General features: G+C 43.7%; 4 protein-coding genes across 4 annotated transcripts; 2 read left to right on the plus strand and 2 right to left on the minus strand.

Moving 5' to 3' along the window:
* Positions 1–1,334: 1,334 nt before the first annotated feature.
* Positions 1,335–2,243, minus strand: M421DRAFT_425596 (DDE-domain-containing protein; the record flags this gene model as incomplete). The annotated part of the gene is made up of 2 exons (XM_033594125.1): positions 1,335–1,955; positions 2,103–2,243. Coding segments are annotated over 2 exons (387 nt in total), but the record flags the coding sequence as incomplete, so codon positions are not given.
* An 8,440-nt stretch (positions 2,244–10,683) lies between these two features.
* M421DRAFT_425598 (uncharacterized protein) lies at positions 10,684–11,696 on the plus strand. The gene is made up of 4 exons (XM_033594126.1): positions 10,684–10,766; positions 10,815–10,933; positions 10,981–11,165; positions 11,264–11,696. Exons 2-4 carry the CDS (start codon positions 10,880–10,882, stop codon positions 11,289–11,291), a joined length of 267 nt encoding a protein of 88 aa, XP_033443966.1. The 5' UTR covers positions 10,684–10,766; positions 10,815–10,879; the 3' UTR covers positions 11,292–11,696.
* An 80-nt stretch (positions 11,697–11,776) lies between these two features.
* M421DRAFT_425599 (uncharacterized protein) lies at positions 11,777–12,143 on the plus strand. Its single transcript, XM_033594127.1, has one exon. It carries the CDS (start codon positions 11,950–11,952, stop codon positions 12,109–12,111), a length of 162 nt encoding a protein of 53 aa, XP_033443967.1. The 5' UTR covers positions 11,777–11,949; the 3' UTR covers positions 12,112–12,143.
* A 4,437-nt stretch (positions 12,144–16,580) lies between these two features.
* Positions 16,581–16,751, minus strand: M421DRAFT_41961 (uncharacterized protein; the record flags this gene model as incomplete). Its single annotated transcript, XM_033592187.1, is given in 2 exon segments — positions 16,581–16,673; positions 16,686–16,751. Coding segments are annotated over 2 exon segments (159 nt in total), but the record flags the coding sequence as incomplete, so codon positions are not given.
* Between the last annotated feature and the right edge of the window lie 5,424 nt (positions 16,752–22,175).

Raw genomic sequence — 22,175 nt, forward strand, 5'->3', positions numbered from 1 at the left:
CTTCGTTTGAAGTCATTTAAGTAGCGTTGGGTGGAGTTATTGCACGTAGGTGAGATGGCCGCGCAAGCTTGGTGGGGTGCGGCGCTCGCTTGCCATACCGTGGCCGTGCGGCCGATGAGCCAGTTCAGCCGATGAGCCACCCCAACGAGATATTAGCGATAGAAAAATGAAGCTGTAGAGCCACACTTAAAAGCTATTATTGTGAGAAAAGTTGGTGTATTGCCATACAGGGCCTTGCGCTTCAATTGTGCCATTTATATTTGGCTAGTAACCGCGAGTTGCGGCCTCTTGCAGTAATTTTAGGTGGGAGAGACGCAGCTGGCGGTGCAGCGTTAACACAACTTTAAGTAACGTACCCCACGGGCGAAAGAATCAACGGGTGTGAGAATCACTTTTGCCAAGCCCCCACCAAACCACTCTTCCTACACCAATGTCTTTGTAAAGTTATAAGACTTTGTTCTTATAATCTTTCTCTAGCGTATTTCCTTCTTAGGTATAGCGCTATGCTTACCTAAGCATTGTTATTATAATCTCCTAAAAGAGAGGATTAGAATAACGTACTCCACAAGCGAGCTGGCCACCCAAGCGAGCTGGCCACTTTTGCCAAGACTACACCGAACTTCACTCTCCCTGTAATGCCTCAACGCAACAACGTAAAATAGCCTTTAAATAAAACAGATATATAGCTTGCCCTCTAGGCTATCTAGCAAGACGCAACACTAAGCGTGCAACACGCTGCAGTAATATACTAGGTCTCTTAAAGCACCCTAGGCACACGCCTTACTAAAACCTCTTTATAATATAATTGTAACGTAAACCCCCAGCACCCAGGCCAACCCAGCACCCGGGCCAAAAAAGCTTGGCAGTACCAACTCACGTTACAACTCTTCAATTTCATTGCTATTTAACATAGAGCCTGCGTACACTGTGCTTGTATCTAATTTAGAATATGCCTCTATATCTTTTTTACACGTTCGCGCGTTGTGTCTAGTCCCTCCACAGTTTCTACAGTGCTGTAGAGCTAGTTAAGCTTGTTCTTGATTACTACTACTACAAGCCTTCTTTGACTGCTCAGCAGCTACAGAGGCCTCTGCAGCCACCTGAGCTGCTGCCTCACCATACTCCATAGTACCACCTTGCTAGATCTACTTCCTTTTGCGCGATTTCTGCTTAGTTATTACTGCTAATTGCTCTTTAAGCTTAGTAATCTGGGCTGCTTAAAGCGCGTTCTGATGCAGCATAAGCTCGCCACCTCTAACAAGCTAAGAGAAGCCTGCTTGCGCAGTAATAGGTAACTAAGTAAAAGACTTACGTACAAGCTTTAACTAAGATCTAAACTTGTAGGTATTACTTAGAGTCTTTAACTGCCACAGCATCTCTAGGAGGAGGGGTTCTAGCAGGGTACGCAGGCGCACTTTAAGGTGATCTAACACAACCTGCGTGTTAAGAGGGACTAGCCCTGCTGCCTTAAAGGCCTTGTAACAGTTCTCTGCTATAAACACATTAAAAAACGCGTCCTTAAAGGCAGGGAGGAAGCCTTCTTTGTTAATATAGAAGACATGCTTGTGTGCTAAGTCTTGTACACGCTAAGAGTACTTGCACTTTAACAGCAAGAAGTAGACTATATTAAGTAGCTAGAGGATGTGCAATAAGTAAGGTAGTATGCAGAGGGTAAGGATTATGTTTTTAAGGCAGTAGTCCTTAAAATCCTAGTTAAGGTGGCTCTTATGGCCGTCCAAAATGAGCAGCCTGTACGCCCCCACCTGGCTCGCCTTTGTATGCGCGTCGAAGTGCTTCAGCCACTCAAGGCCGAGCGCGTTGTTCGTCCAGCCGCTCTCGGAGACGGAGAGCTTCCAATTGCGTGGTATATCTGCCTCCTCGTACCAGGCAGAGATGTGAACGCGTCCTTTGTAGATAATAAAAGGCAGGGTACAAGATCTAGCAGCGCAGACGCTCTAGATGACTGTTACCTACTCGCAATCACCTGGCTAAACAAGCTAAGGTTAATTATGTCTCTCTGCGCCTGTAACAACCTTTATTAAGCTAATAACACCTATCTAGAAGCTAGTCTTGTTAAAGTTGTGCATGTTGTGGTCATGTACGCTGTATTTAGCTTTTGTGTCCTCTACTAGCTTAAACCACGCGCTGATTGTCTCTAGATCCTCCTGCAGCATCCTCTGCCTATCTTTAGCTTGATTGAAGGCCATCTTAAGCGTAGCTGAACGCGTCACGAAGCGCTCAGCCTAGTGCTTGCCAACAGGCTGCCCACCACGTACACCCAACAGTTTGTTGGCCATATCTGCCACCTCGCACAGCTAGGGCGCGAATCCTCGCAAATTAAGGTCAAGAATATATTGTACAATTGTTTGCTCTTTAGTGCGCGTAAGCTTATGTTGTGCGTTGTGTCTATTATTAATATAGAGTCTGCCTCTATACCTAGCACTTAAGGTTGTACATAGTATGTTAAATACCTAAGCAGCGCTTTAGAGGCTTTTAAATTTATATAATTAGAAAGTAGAAAGGGCAAGATTAATTCTACCCTCTTATTTAGATAATTGTGTATCTTGTTAGCAAGGCATTACGTGTTAATATTAATAGTTGTGGTCTTGGCAAGAAATGGCCTAGGTGCTGGGTTGGCCTGGGTGCTGGGGGTTTACGTTAAGCCTAATATAATAAGGATAACTAGCACTAAGGATAAGGTAATTGTCTAGCATGTATTAAAGCTAGACAAGCAAGGATACCTACCCTAGCTTGCTAATGTAGAGGATATAGCGAATTCTCTGCTTGCTAAGCACCACTAGCCCTATATTAGCAAGAACTAGGCTGCTAACTTTATAAAATATTATCTAACGTAGATTATCACCGAGCCAGCCATATCACTAAACTAGCCACTTTCTCTTAGCACAACCACCTTTTACCCTAACACAATATGCCTTAATAATAATAACTTTAGAATACTACTAGAGAAGGTAGAGTTATCCTTGCTATCTAGGCCTTCTATGCTAGCTAATTTCGCAGTATCTACAGCGCTGCTAGAGTGTTAAACGTACCTTATTAGCAGGTCTCTAATTACCTTTGCAATATTACGTTTTAACTAGACGTACGCGCTAATTGCTAGAAACTTACTATGCTAGAGGAGCAGACAATTATCTAGTATATACTTAACCTTAATTCGCAAGGATTTGCGCCCTAGCTATGTGAGGTGGCAGATATAGCTAATAAGATACTTAGTGTGCATAGTAAAGAGCCTGTTAGCAAACTATAGGCTAGCAGGCTTGTAACACGTTTAGACAAGCTTAAAATAGCCTTTAATTAAGCTAAGGATAGACAGAGGATACTATAGGAAGATCCTAAGATAATTAGCGCGTAGTTTAAGCTAGTAGAGGATACTTAAGTTAAGTATAGTATTTGTAACAACAACATGCACAACTTTAATAAAACTAGGTTCTAGATAGGTGTTACTTTGTCTTTAAAGGTTGTAACAGGCTTAGAGAGACGTGCTTAGCTAGAGCTTGTTCAGCCAGGTGATCGCGAGTAGGTTACTGTTATCCAGAGCATCTGCGCCGCTGGGTATGCAACCCTGCCTTTTATTATCTACAAAGGACGCGTCTATATCTCTGCCTAGTATAAGGAGACAGATATACCCTACAATTAGAAGCTCTTAGTCTCTAAGAATAGTTAGATAAATAATATACTTAGCCTTAAGTAGTTAAAGCACTTTAACACGCATACAAAGACATGTTAGGTAGGAGTGTATAGGTTACTTATCTTAGACAGCTATAAGAGCTATCTTAACTAGGAGTTTAAGGACTATTACCTAGAGAACTAAATCCTTACTCTCTATATACTACCTTACTTATTACACATCCTCTAGCTACTTAATATAGTCTGTTTCTTACTATTAAAGTATAAGTACTCCTAATATATTTAAGACTTAGTATACTAACATATCTTCTATATTAATAAGGAAGGCTTTCTACTAGCCTTTAGGGATATATTCCTTAATATATTTATAAAGGTTAACTACTAAAAGGCCTTTAAGGTATTAGGGCTTATTCCTACTAATATGTAGGTAGTGTTAGATTGCCTTAAAGTGTAGCTGTATACCCTACTAGCAGTACCTCTACCTAAAACGCTATAGTAATCTAAGATGCTAAGCAATACACACAAGTTTAGGTCTTAATCTAAGCTTGTAAGTAACTCCTTCTAATAATTACTAAGTGCAGCGCAAGAGGGGTTCTTAAAGCTTATAAAAGGGGCTGAAGAGATGCTGCATAAAAACGTCCTTATTAAGGCCTGCGTGCGAGAGCTTGAAGAGCAATTAGCAGTAATAACTAAGAGAAAATCGCGTAAGAGAAAGCAGATTCAGCATGGTGGCACACTTGAGTATGGCCCAGCAGCATCGCGGGTAGCTGCTGAGGCGTGTGTAGCAGCTCAGCCATCTAAGAAGACTTAGGGTGGAGGTGGTCAACTAGGAGCTTAGTCAACTGTTTGGCGCTGTAGGAACTGCAGCAAAACTAGACACAACGCACAAACGTGCTAGGAGGGTGCAGAAACATCTTCTAAATCTAATATAAGCATGCAGTATGCTAGGTCACTGTTTAATAGCAAGTAGTTGTAGTTGTAGTAACTTGTGTTAGTTATGCTAAGAGAAAATGGCTGGTTCAGTGATATGGCCGGCTCGGTGATAATCTACGTTAACGTAGTTCACAAGCGAGCGGTCCAACCCAAGCGAGCAGTCCATCCTAACTATGATAGCCTAATAACTACTTTACATTCTAATACTATCCTAACATAATATATAATTAACCTATACTAAAGGGACCTTATAGCTTGCTATCTAAGCTATAATTAAAGATTATAATAAGAGTAAAAGACGTGCTATTATAGCCTTTAGCGTACCTTAAACTACTGTCTGCTAATAATGCTAAGGAGCCCTCTCTTAACACAATCACAAGCCTAATTTAAAGAAGCTAAGCAAACTAGAGGGGGAGGCCCTTGTACAACGTATACTTGAGCTTAATACAAGAGGAATACCTGCTACAAAGGCTATGGTGCGAGATATAGCCAATAATCTGCTTGCTGAGCGCGGTAGAGAGCCTGTTAGCAAGCACTAGGTAGACAACTTCAAGACGCGTACGCCTGAGATCAAGCTTCAAAGGAGCTGTCCATATAATCGCTAGCAAGCCCTTAACAAAGATGCACGCGTTATAACACCCTAGTTTAAGCTAGTTACTAACACAAAGGCTAAGTACAGCATCACAGACAAAGACATATACAACTTTGTCGCAGTGAGTGCAAGCAGTGCGCAAGGAATTGAGGATTGAACTGAGGTTGTATTTGTGTGAAGCTACGAACGGTACATGTAGGTAAGTGATTGTAAACAGCGCTAGCCCTTGCTAGCATCGCGCCCTCACCAAAGGTGAGTTGCAACTGCAGAGGCTGAGAAGGAGAGGTCCTAAACCGCGACACACCCCCTAGCTGGCGTAGACGCGCAGGCAGGGAGTCAACGACAGCTGACCAGGATCAGTGTATATAGATACCGTTGAGGTCGTCTCCATCAGCCTGCCGTAGGCCCTTCAGGCGCTCAGCAATATCAATAAGGCTAAGTTAGCGTACAAAGTCTGCAAATTTCTGCTTTAGCAGGATCTTTGTGAGTCCGTCAGCAGGCATATGATTAGTAGGGACCCATTTAACATTAATTTGTGAGGCAGTGACCTCCTGTTAAATCTAGAGCTAGTAGATGTTAACGTGCTTAACCTTAGTATAAAGCTTATTATGCTGCTTTGTAATAATACTAACAGTTTGCTAGTTGTTACACTAGATTGTAGGTGTACATTTAAGCGTAAGGTTAATGCTAGCAAAGAAACACATCTACTCTTCTATCTGCAAGGCTGTAAGGGAGAGTAAGAGCAATTTAGACTCTGTAGTTAATTTTATAACTGTGTGCTAGATAGTTAATTTCTAGTTAATTATAAGTCCTCTAAATTTAAAGGCGTATCCCTAAGAGCTCTAGCAAGTCTTAGGCTTGTTAGCGTACAAGGTATTAGATAATCTAAAGAAGAGAAGATCGCGGTATGTAGGATTGTTAGTGAGATACTTAGCCATGTTATGCGCGCTAGCAGAGGCTTCAAGGGCGAGAGCCTTCGTGCTGAGCAGGTAGCGCCAGGTCTGGCGGATCTTTGAGATGTGAGACTGTCCTGGGTTGATGAGGTGGCAGGCAAAGACAACGTGCGTTCAGGCAACGTCAGGTCTACCCTAGACAGCGATGTATGCGAGAGAACCAACAAGCTGCTGGTAGAGCTTTGTATAAGCAGTATTAGTCTCCTAAGTAGACTGTGGCAGCCAATTCTCTGTCAGCGGGACGTCTGGAGCCTTGCCTACAGCCTTAATACTAAATCAAGCGCACACCTTATTAATAAAAGCGTCTTAGACTAGCTAGGTCTTGTGCAGAGCTTGGTTGTGGACAATGTGGATACTAAGAAACTAGGTAAGTTCTCCTATTACTTTAATATTGTACAGATCTACTAGATCCTTCTAAAAGGAATTATAGTAATTAGCATTTCATTAATAAAATACTATAACAATATTGTTAACGTAGACAAATAGGATAAGCTAGCAGCTTATGTACAGGCATGGGAAGCCATGAACTGGCTTCAGACCTAGCTTGACAAGTTGTTGACGTAGCTCATTGTACTATAGGATTAGTGACTCCTTCAGGCCGTACAGGGCGCAGAGCACCAGCATGATCTTGCCTTTGGTATGGCAGAAGGCCTCAGGTGTTTCAGCGTATAGCTTGTAGTTAGTTTTTGCGTTTAAGAAGGCAGTAGGGACGTTGTACTGCTTTAGTTTAAGATTAAAGTAATTAGTAATTGTAATAAGAGTGCAAAAGTTGTAGATAGCAAGTATAGCAGCGTACGTGTTGTGTATTAGGGCTTAGAGGTCTCCTTAGACAACAAGTTAAGCCTTAAACTATAAGAGATATCTATCTCTATCTGTCTTATAAGCAAAGACCTACATTAGTAGCAGCACCTTACTATCTATAGTAGCCTTTAATTACTTAGTGTGTCTAAAGACACCTTTAGTGCGTAGGTCTTGCTATTTAATTTCTATTGCGTGTTAAAATTAATTGCCAAACATGTGTGTATTAAGCTGCTTCTCTAACTTTAGCAGTGGCAGTAGCTGTGTCTGATAGATTTGTGGCACTTTATCTGCTGTTGTGGATATTAAGTAAATCTCTGTTAAGAATGCTTGCAGGTAATTAACAAGAGGCTTAGGTCCCAGCCTTGTAGTGTAGACCTGTACAGCAAAGTTGTTTAGATCTCTTGGCTTTAGATTGCGCTTGCTAGAGACAATTAGGTTTGTATTAGTTAGATCAAGATTAACGTCCTGTGGCGCTCTCTTGCCTTGTTAGCAATAGCCCTTAGGAACTATATGTATTGTGTTGTCCTCCTCTAATAGTGTAGGAGTTAGAATTTGTTGTTAAGTTAATTTAGGTGTGTTGTTAGCCTTAAGTGCGTTGTTAGTTATTTTACCCCCTAACTAGGAGCCTCTAGCTCTTAAAGCTAAGGTCACAGGTGCTGTTTAGCAATAGCGTTAGTGAGCAGTTAATAGATCCTTAATGCTAACATTGTTGTTCTGTGGCATCTCTAGATATTTAAGTAGCTTAATTACCTCCTTAATCACTAGTATAGAGGTGTAGCTATCTATTCTATTAAAGAAGAGCGTAGGCTTAAATACAACGTCGCGTGTGATGATAATAGTATCCCTTGTAGGCAGCCATATGCAGAAGATATTAGTGCTATAGTAGCTAACAAGGTGGCTAATAAGAGTGCGCGATTTAAGCTTGTCAGTAGCTCTTAGGTTGCAGTTGTAGACGTAGGCGTGGCATCCTATAGGTCTTATATAAGTAACAAGTAGTTTTTGTCCCTATACAACCTTATACAGTGTCTTCTAGTCTAGAGCTTTAGTGGGCGTGCAATTAAGGATGTATGCTGCGGTGCAATACATCTTGTGCAATAAATTCTTGGGCAGGTGAGCGTGTATGCGCATAGCGCGAGCTCGCTGAGTGAGAACTCCGCCTGCGCGCTCAATGAGTCCATTCGGCTCCTTTGTACCAGCTAGAGCAGGCTCGTATAGCATTCCCAGCTCTTCTGTCGTGCTAATCAGATCATTGCCAAATCCTTTCTTGTTGTTGCAACAGATGGCGACTACGTCTGCGTTGTACACACGTTAGATTCGACAGATCAAGGCTATGAACCAACAAGTAAGTGTTGGCTTGTCCTTTCGCTTAATTGTGGCAATCTTATGCCACTTCAAGTACTCGTCTATAGAGTGTAGAGCGTATTTACTGCTGTTAATACACTCCTCTCCTATAGGGATAATGTAGATTAAGTCTATTGTAATTTAAAAGAATAGTTGTTGTGCACAGCTCTTAGCTGGGCGTCTTAAGATAATGTGAGTTATTTAAGCTCTAGTGTAGGTTTAGCAGAGACAGTCTATGTAGTCTCCTGTTAGTTAGACGCTAGTGACGTTTAATTTAAGCTAGTTAACTGCCTTTTAACCTAGGTAGCCCTAGATTTAATGAGCATTGCGTTAATTGACAACGTTTGCAGGCTTTAGCGCGTATGATGGGCAATATAATGCCCTAAACGTACTCAGCGGTGAGTGGAGAAGCGACAGCGGCGGTTGGCGTAATAGCTCGGCATTAATCAGCTAGTGTCCTCTATTGTATTCAAGTTGTGCGATGATGTTGGTTAGTTGATGCATGTATAGGACGTCGCGGCCAGAGTTGAAGTAGATTAACTCTAATTGGCAGCGAGCGAGTCCTAAGACGCTGGTTAAGAAGCCTTCGACGTACGCGACGTGCGTTAGCTCCAGCGTTAGCTGTCTATGTGGTGTACAGACGATGAGTTCCATTGTTCCCTACGCAGTGATAAGGATACAGGTATTGCTAGCGTTAATAGAACAACGTTGTGGATTATTACTTGTCCTCCTCTAGCCTTTCTATACCTCTGTGTTGACAACGTGCGTGTTAGATCCTAGATTAATAATCTATTAATTGCGTAGTTTAGTCTAAGTAATTTCATTAATAGCTATTGTTGTGAGAGATCCTATAGGCTTAGTGTGAGCGTTAATAGCAATAACGACCTTATTATCATGGTCAACTTGATTATGCCTGTTGTGACTGCTGTGGCTGTTGTGGCTGTTGTGGCTGTTGTGGCCGTCGTGGCCGTCGTGGAGAGGCTTAAGTAATGGGCCAGTTGATATCACAAACGTGTCAGTGTTGACAGGTGGCTTGCTGTCATCAACTCGCAGTGATCTAGTGTTCTGAGGTTAGCAGGTCAACTATCTCGCAAGAGCAGCCTTAATGCGCGCGTTAATCTTAGAGTCCTTCTGCGCTTCCTTAACCTTGTGTACAGCCTTAGCTGCAGGCTGATAGGTCTTTAGACGTGCTAGGTGGCGTGGATTCAGGATAAAGTAGTTAGTGTACTAATGCTGCTTCCTATATACGCAGGTAGGAATTGATTGTGCACTGTTATGGTGACCACAACTAGTTGATTGAGTCTTAGTCAGCTTCGTGATTCTGAGCTCAGCAGCAGAGACTGCCAGGCCTGTAGATTGAGGCTTCGTGCGGCGTAGGTATGTGGTCATCTCAGCGACGTATGTCTCAAGAGATGAGATCTCTGCAGTAGTGCCACGCGCTTCATGTTTGAAGATCTCGCGTAGGCAGGACGTAGCATATTCCTGATCCAGAGCCTTGCAGGCGATCAGAAAGTCCTCTTGCGGTCGGTTGCCGTCAGTTTCTGGCAGCGTGATTGATTTGCCTTGGGCGGTGATGTATACCCAGTTAGTGAGCCATTGCTCGATCTTCTTTGCAGCTCGTGGAGCAGTCTTAAGAGTGTTGTACTATTATCAAGCCCGTGTTCCACACTGAACAAGGCCTGAAGCTATTACCAGAGGACCTTATGATGCGGGGGTCGTTTTGGACAGAGCAGTACTTCCCAGAGAATTGGTTCGATCAAGACGAAGTGGAGGAGGACCTACAAGACACTGCAGGGCGCCGCAACCTGCGGCTGTTACGACTTGGTTTCAAGCTTAGTCAGGTAAAGTTGGCTTTCGTACAGAGATATTCACTTCAGCTGACCAGATTAGTACAATCGCTGAATATCATATGATCCTACTCAGTCTTGTTTCCTTGGGATTGAGAAGAGCATCGAAGACCCGGCGAAGGCTGACGCAGCCTCTCTAGACCACCAAGCTGCATCCCAAGAAGTACTTTCGTCAGCTGATTAACTTATGTCACGCAATCTTCTAGCAATTAACATGCAGTATATTCAAGACAGAAAGGTAAAAAGGTGTCTGTTAACAGCTGTTCTGAACACCCTTGCTGCTCTTGTATTTACATATCTATCACTATCGCCGATGGAAAACCATAATAACGAACAAGAGGAACAACAGTCAGTGGGTGGGGCAATGATAATATCTATCAGACTAGTTAGTGTGGTCATATATGCACTGATGAATTACGTACCAGAGGAGCAAATTGGGCAGTTGCTAGTGAGGTAGTACGTGCCCATTCCGCAACAGTTACTACTATCAGTGACATGTTCAAAAGGATATACAAATATACCATTACTAGCGATGGGTGATTGCGGCGCCTGCGGAGTTTGTTATGAAGCTGCAAAATCTCACTCTCTTTTCTGGCGGCAAGAGCGATGTGTGTGTACATATTGAAAAGAAGAACTGCTAGTACATAATCCAGTCTGCCAAGTTAGCAACTTTGCTGCGCACTATGGGCTGAGGAAACTTGCCTATTGAGCAAAGTCGTCGCGATACCCCCAAGAACAAGCAATAGTGTATGGACTGAACGCTTAAAATGCACCAACTTGGATGTCTCCGCTGGTTTTTGTTGCCATTTTTGTTCGGCAGCCTGCTTGACGTCAGTCAACTCCTGTGAATCAAACGCGGTCTGCTCACTATGTCCACGAGAAGAAGGCATATCAAGGTCAACGAGTGAATCTGAATAGCACCCCCAGTTCGATTTGTAACCGCAAGCGCAAGCGCTATCGTGCAAGGAATCGCGGGCAAGATGAGGAGAAGGGCTGTAGGTATGGATTGGCGGAAATATCCAAGATATCCAAGTCTATACGTAAATGCGGCGGCTAGCAAAAGTCAGAAAAGGCAAATAATGTAACCACGTGGCTTAGATCACATGATATCCTATTGTAGCAGGTACTGCCCGGTGGGCAAGTGCGCTTACCTCAGAGCTGAGAGCTTCTGTAACATAACATCACAACACGTGATGGCGCCTCGTTTGACGTGTCGAGCCCCTCACTCTGTTTGTGCCGTGCGCTTGTGGCAACTTTGCGTCGTAACTGCAAGGATATAAGATAAACAAATCTGGCATTATGCGACCAGTCAGGCTCGGAAAGCGCGCAAGCGTGCCAGAAGCTTGCGAAGCGGCACCTTCATCCCATCCAATACAAAGCTTTTGCCGTAAGCGCGCACGCACTGCTGAAGTAACAAACAATAACCAAATGATGTAGATGATCACTCACCAAGCCGCAAGCCATTTGCTTAAGCGGAATGCATCGTGGACAAGGTGGCGATGCGTACCCCAAGAGGTCAAGACTGAGATAGGAAAGTGGGTGAATGAGGAGCTCAAAAAGCAAGATATCCCGGAGATCCGAGAGGACGTGTTTGAATGGCGAATGTCGCGAGCATTGCCAGACGCTGCCCGTGCTGCCGGTAAGATACACCCTGAGATATCTTCGCCGCTAATCAACAATCCAGCCAATATAACGTAGTTCACAAGCGAGCGGTCCAACCCAAGCGAGTGGTCCACCTAACAGAGTTAAGATGATTGCAATGCATATGCTGCAACACCACCACCACTTACTGCAATTTGCAGGTGATAGAGATACTATTTAGACTTATTGCTATTAGATGCATCTACAATTTCAACTGCACAGGTGCGAGCGTTGTAGCCAGTCTCTCCACAACGTCTGCAACGCCTCTGTGTGCGTACCTTCTTTGCAGGCTCTCCGCCCCCCTGCTGCCTACTACCCTCCCTTTCAGCTATTAAATCAGCTACCTTACCTACCGTGAGACTCTCTGCTGCCTGAATATACTTCCTCTTTTGACCTCTAACCTCTGTTGCTATCTCTACTGCCTTGCGAAGCCCTGCTATTTCCTGTCGCATTAACACGCTATCATGCCCTATCCATGCAATGCCCTTGTTTAGCTGCTCAACTGCTCTAAGCAGAGGAGAAACTAGGGAATCTCTGTGCAGTTGTACACGCTTACAAACCAGCGTTGACTGAGCCTCTATCTTACAGAGGTTGCTTGGAGTTTTTAATTCCTATGGGGTGTCCTCTGGCTTTGGTGGAGTTAGCGTACAAAGGACCACATTAAGCTTTAATATTACCGCCTCTAGGTTGTGTAGAACTAGTCTAGCGCCCCTAAAGCCTGCATAGATGTTCTCCTTTGTAATTAACCTCTTAAAAGCTGCTTTGAAGGCTGGTAGGAAAGCCTCCTTCTTAATCTACTTAGAGCTGTACTGTGCCAAGCCACTAATCTCATTGGTTGGTTGGTTAGAATTGATTTTCGTCCGAAGGATAGGGATTAAGTCCACCATCCTGCCTCCTGAAGGGCATGTAGGACGTGCTGAGCTATAGATTTACAATGCTGTTGCGCTACCCTAGAAAGCATTTCTTGCATGTGCGAGTATTTCTACTATTTCTAGCTATAGCTCTCCTTCCTGTTAGAGAGACTAAGCAGTATAGACATAATAGGGGAGAACCCTTGTGTGTGTTTAGAGGCATTTAGGTGCCATATAGGAGATAGAGAGTAGATTGAAAAGAGAGAGTTAGTATAGATAGAGGTTGTCTGCTACTGCTCTGTTAGACCTGCAGCTGCAGATAGAACAGAGTTAGCATAATACAACAGTCTGTTGTTGCTGCTAGCTAGGATAGCTACCGCTGGCAGACCTTAGTATAGTACTGTGTAATCTAGAGAAAAGCTCTAAAGGCCTCTAGATTTATTAACAGCTCTGCAAGGTATGCTAGGCCTTTGCTATAGCTTGATGGTGGTGTAGGTAGTTGTAGTGGCCATTAGATAAAAGACCCTAGAGTCTTACAGCAGAGTACAAGGTGCTCTGGCGTCTTGTTGCACCTACATAAGCAGGTAAGCTTTGTGTTAGTGTGGTTAAGCTATTAATAGTACTAGGCAAAGTCTCTGTGCCTAGATTAGATAGAGAGGAGCTTGGCTAGGATAGCTCTTAGTAGGTCTAGTTCAGCTAAACTCCTGCGTGGTGCGTAGTCTAGCTTCTAGCCTTTGTACCACTTAGAGAGTGTTCTCCTCTTGTCTAACCACTATTTTTGTTATGTGCTAATTAGGAGTTGTTGTGCGGTAGTTTTTATGCCTAAGAGTGTAGGCATTGCAGCTTTTCTAGTAGGGAGCGAGGGCTGGCTGGCTTCTAAGTTGGCTAGCTTGTCTGCCGCTTTGTTTCCTTTGATGTCAGAGTGCCCTGGAGCCCACCTAATAGAGACGTTGTGGGTCTCCATCGCGCCCTGGCACTCGAGGAAGGCCCATTGTGAGGTAGAAGATGGGCTCCCCCTTAGGCGCCATATGACGGAGGTGCTGTCTATACACAGCCAGATTCGGCGGGTGCAGAGGGCTAGTTGCCTTATTGTGTGCTGGAGGCCTCTCTATGCTCCTACTGCTTCTGCGTCAAAGACGTGTGACATAGGGTTAAGTAACCCGCGTCCTCTGTGTAGTTATTTTCTGTTCTAGTACACTGCGAACCTATAGGTTATACATTTCTCTCCTTCCTTTGTGTACTGCTTAGAGCTATCTAAGAAGATAGTAACGTCTAACAGTAGGAGCTAGGCCTACTATTCTTTAAAGGCTTTAGCTGCCTTCTTCTTGTCTGCGCCTAGCGTTAGGTCTATTTAGCAGCTAGGAGAGTAGTAAGGGAGGTTTAGTGTTGTCCTAGGTATCTTAGGCAGAAGGGCTCCTAGCTGTTAGACCTTGGTCCAGGTTCGCTAGAGCTGCCTATATCCCTTGCCTCTAGTCACCTTGGGGATTACTGTGCGCCTAGTAAGGGGGTAGTCTGCATCTATAGTGCGGAGATGTGCTGCAAACCTTAGTTTAGCTTCTTCTAGCGCTACTGCAGCAGAGGGTAGTCTAGCGTCTTAGAAGAGCGTGGTAGTAGGAGTTGTTCTCCACACTAGGAGGATGCCCCTTGCTACTATTGCTATTGTTTTGTCTATGGCCGTTATGTGCCATCCCACGTAGGCGCTAGCTTCTAGCGGCCTGCCAGGCTTAAGCGTGCGCGGTGGCTTAGTGCGGCCTCTGTACCAGCACTCTGTTCTGTACAGAAGAGAGGGGTATATGCAGGCGATAGTTGCCTTGCGCAGTGAGCTGGCTGGTGGCCCGTAGGCCGTCCTTGCCAGGCTGCGGATGTGGAAAGCTACCTGGGCAGCTTTTATGGCGCGTGTGGCCACGTGGTACTTAAAGGTCAGTCTGCAGTTAAACCAGACCCTAAGCTACTAGAGGGCAGGCTTAGTGTTTTCTCTGCCTAAGGAGATTGCGTTAATAGTAAGCTACTTGTCTACTATACAGGGCAGCGCGTAGATGCCTCGCTGTCTAGTAAGGTGGATTATTTCTTGCTTCTCTAGAGCAAACGTGACCTTATTAGCCTTGCCCCACACCCTAATCTGTCTTAGATTGGCTGCTAGGAGCTTAACGTTCCTGTCTAGAGAGTGTGAGGCCTAGTATAGGCACACATTGTCTGCATATCCAAATCTTCTCTCTGTATCTATTAACAGTAGTTTAGCTAGGTACAGTGTGTATAGTACTAGGGAGAGGGGTAATCCTTAGGGTGTACTACAGGCAACTAGGTAGCTAGGGGTAATAGCTTATCTAAGGCAGACTTGTACCCTTTATTCTGTAAGGAAAGAGTCTATAAATAAGAGCACTCTTTAGGGCTATCCTTATTAGACTATCTAGTGTAGCAGACAGTTCTTAAGGAGGGCATTAAAAGCGCCCTGTATATCTAGGGTAACTATTATAACATGCTGTCCTTGTGCCCACGCAGCTTCTGTATTGTAGGTGAATGCTGCAGTTAGATTAGCTGTAGAGTGTTTTAGAAGGGCGCCTCTGTGTTAGGGACTAAGGATCTTGTGGGTCATAGCAGTCCACGCGATTCTCCTAGCCACTGTTCTTTCAAGCCCTTTCCTAATGCAGGAGAGGAGTGCTATAGGTCTCCAGGATCTGGGTGATCTCTGGTCTCTCTTCCCTGCCTTTAGTATCATAGCTACTTCTGCCAGCTTCTATTGTGCAGGAAAGTAGTTAAGTTCAAGGCACCGCTAGAAGATCTGTCGTATAAGTTCTCTAACTTACACCTAGCAGGCACAGAGCAGTCTTACTGTAGAGTGATCAGTGCCTAGGGAGGTGCTAGATACCACTATCGTGTTTTAATTAGCTTCCTCTAGAGAGATGTGTGTGCTCTATAGGAGAGGCGTTGCACTTTCTTAGTCTAGGTAGTGGTTAAGGTTGTCTTCTGCTGTGTATTAGTTAAGGACTTCTTCTTAGAGGGCCTCTGCTTTTTCTAGAGGATCTAATACAGTTGTGCTGTTAACTACTAGAGGCACATCCTAATTCTCTAGTATAAGCTTATGCTAGGCAATAACCCTAAAGAGTTCTTTACTATCCTTAGCGTTGTCTATAATATGTCTCTAATATTGCTTTTTAGCCTGTCAGACTATAGTCTTGAAGATCTAGGTCTCTTCTAGTAGAGAGCTGCTAGAGCATTGCTTTTTTGCACGTTTATGCCTTTAGTAGGCGATTTTACACTCTGTAGTCTACCATAGCACCACGCGCCCTTCTTTGTAGTTAGGCTTGCCTGCTGTCTGTATAGAGTGCTGGATTGTCTCTGTTAGTAGTGTAACATATTAGTCTAGTTGTGCTCTGTCTTGTGCTGTGAGCAGGTCCAGAATGCTCTAGACGCCTATTTCTACTAGTCTAGTAAACTTAGGTATGCTTGTCTCTAGGACTCTGTAGTAGTGCTAATCTAGGTACAAGGTACCTATTATAGAGGTAGGGATAGACGTTACTATTGTCTTATAGTCTAATCTACTGTACATGCTAGCGTCTACTACTAATTAGGCAAATAGGACGTTAGAGAAAGTAAGGTTAATAACATAGCCTGCTTAGTGTGTTAGTTGTCTAGGAATGCTAATATAGTCTATAGACGCAGTAGTAGCCTATCTAGCTAACTTAATTCTGCTGTTAGTTACAGCAACACTAGGTTTAAAGGCTTTGTGTTTAAGGTTAAAGTCTCCCCCTATAAGACAGTGTTTAGGAGGTGTTAGGTGTGTAACATATTAGAGGACATCTTAGTTATGTGCCTATCTGTAGCAGTTTAGAATAGAGACTCTATTCACAACTACCTAGAGCAGGTCTAGGTAGTTAAGGCTTTCTCTAGTCTAGAAATGCAGGTGGCGTCTTTTACAGACATATGCTATCACTCTAGGACACTTTAAACCTGTTGCACTAGGCGTGTTCTAGGTGCTAATAGGTGCAAAGTGTCTATATCCTAGGTAGGTAGAGGTTCTTAAGTTAGCGCAGGTGAAGGGCTCTTGAACGCACACGACGTCCATGCCCCTCTAAAATGCAACTTCTAGTATTGTGATGTGGCAGGGAGAGCTTCTGCTAATATTGGCCCAGCACACACAGAGTGGTCTGTTCTGTATGCTAGGCTGTTGTTGCCTATTGTAGGCTAGGGTGCTGTTAGGTTGTTCTAGCATAAGGATGGCGGGTTGTTACTTATGCTTGTGTCTTCTCTCTTAGAGGTAGACGAGTCGGTGTGGGCAGCAACTTGTGGGTACATGCTGCTAGCCGACATCTGTGCTAAGTTGAGGCTTTTGCGGCTAGTAGCTGCTCGCCTTAGTCTCTTTTCTCTATTAGTAGTAGAAGAGGGCGCCTGGGAGACATTTGTTGTTCTAGCAGAAGCTGCTCTGCTTTCTTCTTCTAGTTCACGCCTCTAGGCTAGAGGGTAGGGTAATGCCGCCTGCTAGGTCAGGGTAGATGTTGCTACATGCTGCTGTGTTGCCTAGTTAATAGTTTCCTTAACTGTCCTGTACAAGTGTTAATATGCTGCTTTGCCTGCTTAATAGATAGCTTTTAGTTTAGTCTTAGTAGGCTTTATTAGGTGTCTATGTACCTAGCAGGAGGCTGCCAGGCAGTTTGTATAGCTAGCTAGGTGTGGACCCTGGCAATTAGCACACTTAGTTTTATAGGGGCAGTTGTCCCTATATAGTCCTTTGTGCCTGTCTGTGCAATCTCCACAGTGCACGCAGCGTGCTACTCTAGTGCAGCAGGCAGGGTTACAATAGCCTTAGCAGCCTAGGTTGTGTCACTGTATTATAGGGTGTTTGTTAATTACTTTTAAGAACATGCTAGTTGTCAGATAAGAGCGAGCGGCGAGAGGTCGGATCTGCGCAATCGAGCAGGGACCTGTCGTGCAGCCAATCAGCAGTTGCCAGGTCGATTAAGCGAGACCTGGCAACTCCTGATTGGCCCGCACACCGGCGGCCGCGAACAGCGCTAATTCCCCCCCACTTCAATCCTGTAGCAACCAGCACGACGCCACGGCAGAAACACCATCGCCACGATCATCAATATATCATTATACCACCTAAGATCTCGTTAAGCACATACTCTGGCTCACAGTACGAGAATCTGACACTAGTTCTAAAAAGCCTAAACAAGCAGACTAGCTCTTTATAGGAAACAATCTATGTTGTAAGGCCCTGTTGGTTAGCTCTATGTCATGAGGTCCTGCAGCTAACTAGCTGCTTGCCTGTCTGTGAGCAGGCCTCATCTTCCACTAGCTAAGTGGTAGTAGGAATTTCTGTCCTGTCTAGAGTGTGGAAGGAGCTAGGTACTCCTTAGACTACATAGTTGATCTAGCGCTCTAGGGTCCTAATAGCATCACTGTCTAGAGCATTTAGAATATACTCCTAGTTTACTTAGGTTATAAGTTAGTCCTAAATTGTCTTGTTAGCTGGGGTGAGCGCCCAGCTAGTATTAATTAGTAATACAGTAGGGATGTCTTAGAGGGTGATTCCCTCTATGCTCCTTTATACAGCCTGCCTTACTATAAAGGGGGAGGGTTGCTGTATTTGCCCTGTTAGGTTAGAGATTTGGACGAAGATGCAGCAGTCCTCTTTAGGCTTAGACAGCAGGTTAGGGTGGGGTCTAGCTGTGTTGAGGGGTTAGTTACTACCCCTGTTGTTTGGCACTGAGATTTTTAGGTCTCTCGCTACGTCCGCCCAGGAGCGGCGGCCTGGGTGTTGGCTGCCTGGGTAGCTGTGGCTGGTGTCACTGCTCCGGCGGAAGTTGGTAGCTGAGTTGCTTGGGGAAAGGGAGGTCAGAGCCTGGATAACCTTCTGCTGCAGCTCTGCTGCGATCCTAGCTTCTTCAGGATCTTTGTAGCTCTCTGTGTGGTGGTCTACAGCTGCAGCAAAGGCAGTAGTGATGGTGTTCCACAACTAGGTGATTTTTTGAGTTTCGGTGATGTGGCGTTGAACGGCATCATAAGCTCTGGGTTTGGGAGCGCCCCCACCAGGGATCTGGCTGCTTAGAGGAGGGGCCTGATGGTGCAGGTGCCTCTGGAGCCGGATTGAAGCGCGTGTATTAAGCTGTTGTGGGGACTCAGGGTCTGGAGACCTCGTGTGCTGGGAGGTTGGAGACTCTGCCATCCTGACAAGCTCCTCCGCGGGTCGCGCGAGGGGCGAGGCGGACGTAGGAGATACTCCCAGGGTGCCCGCGATAACCTAGATCAGTTGCTGTGGTTTTTAGGGCCCTAGTGAAGGTTACCCAAAAATCGAAAGATTGGTGTTCGGTGCCACTAATCTCATCACTATATGCCCGCTTTAAAGGCAAAAAGCAACCCACATTAAGTGGCTGCAGCAGGTGCGATGAGTAAGCAGGCATACAGAGAACAATAATCTTCTCTTCCTTACAGTGTTTGTAGAACTTATGTGAGCTGTGGCTCTCATAGCCGTCCACAATCAGCAGCCTGTGTGCACCCACCTTCTGGTCTTTTGTATAGGTATTGAAGTGCTTCAGCTAGGCAATACCAAGCTTATTTAACGTCTAGCTATTAGGACTAACCTTAATTACCTAATCCTAAGGTAGATTATAAAACTATAAGGTAATAAGGACCTTGCTAGGGAAGATAAGGAAGGGTAGGATAGCCTATCCTTTAGCGTTAACTCCTTGTATATTAGTGACCTAACCACAGTTCCCTAGCTGCAGGCTCTTTGTACTACGCTTCTTAGAGCCTATAAAGACTATCTAGCTATAGATAACCCCTATTATAAAGCCTGTCTTGTTAAAGTTGTACATGTCTTTGTCTGTAATGCCGTACTTGGCCTTTGTGTTGGCAACTAGCTCAAACTAGGGTGTTATAACGCGTGCATCTTTGTTAAGGGCTTGCTAGCGATTATATGGACAGCTCCTTTGAAGCTTGATCTCAGGCGTACACGTCTTGAAGTTGTCTACCCAGTGCTTGCCAACAGGCTCTCCACCGCGCTCAGCAAGCAGATCATTGGCCATATCTCGCACTATAGCCTTTGTAGCAGGTATTCCTCTTGTATTAAGCTTAAGTATACGTTGTACAAGGGCCTCCTCCTCTAGTTTGCTTAGCTTCTTTAAATTAGGCTTGCGATCGCGTTAAGAGAGGGCTCCTTAGCATTATTAGTAGACAGTAGTTTAAGGTAACGTGGTTTATCACCAAGTCGCCAGGTATCACCAAACCGCCACCCCTCGCCAATTTTGCGACTGTTACAATAATTCTTACAATGCCATTACAACACAACGCGCAATCACCCTATAACAAAGGTACACTATACCTTGCTATCTAAGCTATAAAAGCTACTGTACCTAATAGTATAAATTATGTGTCTAAGGCCTTTAGTGTTCCCTAATTAATATTAAGAGACTAATGTGTAGGAGGGCTTACATAACGCAATTACAAGGCTAATTTAAAGAAGCTAATAAAGGTAGAAGAGGAGGTAATAGTTAACTATAAACTTAAGCTAGACAGACAAGGAATAGGCGCAACAAAGACTATAGTGCAAGATATAGCTAATAATCTGCTTACTGCACATAGTGAAGGACCTGTTAGTAAGCTCTAGGTAAACAGGTTTAACATACATACCTAATAAATTAAGCTTTAATATAGCTAACTATACAATTATTAACAAGCCCTAAATAAAGATACACGCGTTATAACACCCTAGTTTAAGCTAGTTAGGAATGTAAGGGAGAAGTATAGAATCCTAGATAGAGATACCTACAACTTTAATAAGACTAGGTTTATAATAGGCATAATTAGGTCTAAGATAGTGTTTACAGGCTTAGAGAAGTAATCTAACCCTAAGAATATCTAGCCTAGTAATTAGGAGTAGGTTACAATTATTATTAGTGTCTGTGCTGCTAGCTAGGCTATCCTAACCTTTATTATCTTCTAAGGTAAGGTCCTAATTATAACCTAGTACCCTAATCTACCTTGTAATTAGGTAATTATAACTAGCAAGAATAGCTAGACAATAAATAAGCTTAGTCTAGAGTAGTTAAAGTACTTTAATATATCTATAAAAGAGTATACTATTAGTGCCTACTATCTACTTATTATTAATAGCTATAAGAGCTACAACTCTGTAGAGTTTAAGGAATACTGTGTAGAACACAAGATTATTACCTTATATATACCCCTATACTTATTGCACATGTTGTAGCTGCTTAATATAGCCTATTTTAGCCCCTTAAAGAGGGCGTACTTAATTAAGGTTAACGCCTAGTTATAATACTTAAAGATATAAATTAAGAAAGAGTTCTTCCTTACTAGCTTCTAGATAGCCTATTATAAGGCTATTATAAAAGACAATATCTACAGAGGCTTTAGAGGCGCAGGACTAGTTCCTTTTAACCTAGAGCAAGTGCTATTAAAGCTTGATGTGGTCCTTCGCCCGCTAACACCACCACCACTAGAGACTACCCTATAGGAATCTAAAACACTAACTAGCGCAAAGGAGGTTAAGTCACAAATGTTGTATATCTGTAAGTGCATGCAATTGCACAGAGATTCGCCCCTGTCTCCTATTATAAAATCACTTAACTTGCTTGCTAGAGGGGTTGTGTAGATAGACTATACTAATATGTTATAGAGAAGGGAAATAGATAGTATAAAGAAGGCTATTAAGGCTCTAACAGTGCAGTGTAGTTGCAAAAGAAAGTATATCTAGACAGAGGAGGCTCTTATAGTTAGTAAGGTACAGGATATAATAGCTAAGAAGGATAGTAGTGGTAGTAAGGTATCTAAATAGTCTAGGAAGAAGGTGCGCAAAGAGAGGCACTGTGGATGTTGTGGCAAGACTAGCTACAATTTGCGCACCTGCACTGCAGAAATATTAGATGTAGATAATAGCGCTACTTCTAAAGAGTAATTATAGTAATTATAAGTATTAGTATAGTGTTATAGTTAAGCGTAATAGTTGTGTAATAGTTAGTAACTCTAAAAAAGTTAGTAAGGGGTGGCAGTTTAGTGATACCTAGTGGCTTGGTGATAAACCACGTTATACTAAAGGCTATAATAGCATATCTTTTACTCTTGTTGTAATCTTTAATTATAGCTTAGATAGTAAGCTGTAAGGTCCCTTTAGTATAGGTTAATTGCATGTTGTGTTAGGATGGCATTGTAATACAAAGTAGTTATTAGGCTATTATGGTTGGGATGGACCGCTCGCTTGGGTTGGACCGCTCGCTTGTGAACTACCGTACGTTACCGTGCCGGAGCTCGTGCCGCACGGTTCCGCGTTCCGCACGCGATCACCAAAACAACGAAATATCCTCAACACTACAACTTAACAACGCAATGACTTTAGAAGACGTACTTAAAGACACACGCGCAGCTAATGCGCGCAGTGAACTTTACTACTAAAAAATTGTAGATGCATATAACGTGTTTCACAAGCGAGCGCCGCACCCAACCAAGCGCCGCACTTTCAACAACAGAACGCCTGCGCAGCGCTATATCACAACACAACACAAATAAATAATTATTTATAGGCCTAGATAGTATTATTTAGAAGCTTTACTAT

The sequence above is a fragment of the Didymella exigua genome (genome assembly GCF_010094145.1).
Source record: "Didymella exigua CBS 183.55 unplaced genomic scaffold M421scaffold_47, whole genome shotgun sequence".
Lineage (NCBI taxonomy): Eukaryota > Fungi > Ascomycota > Dothideomycetes > Pleosporales > Didymellaceae > Didymella > Didymella exigua.

Excerpts from the sequence above, each read along its gene's own strand:
- M421DRAFT_425598 (XM_033594126.1), top strand. The coding sequence starts at position 10,880 with ATGCACCAACTTGGATGTCTCCGCTGGTTTTTGTTGCCATTTTTGTTC. Across the intron at positions 10,934-10,980 it reads TGCCATTTTTGTTCGGCAGC|TATGTCCACGAGAAGAAGGC; the intron begins CTGCTTGACGTC and ends CGGTCTGCTCAC. Across the intron at positions 11,166-11,263 it reads TCTATACGTAAATGCGGCGG|CTCAGAGCTGAGAGCTTCTG; the intron begins CTAGCAAAAGTC and ends AAGTGCGCTTAC.
- M421DRAFT_425599 (XM_033594127.1), top strand. The coding sequence starts at position 11,950 with ATGCATCTACAATTTCAACTGCACAGGTGCGAGCGTTGTAGCCAGTCT.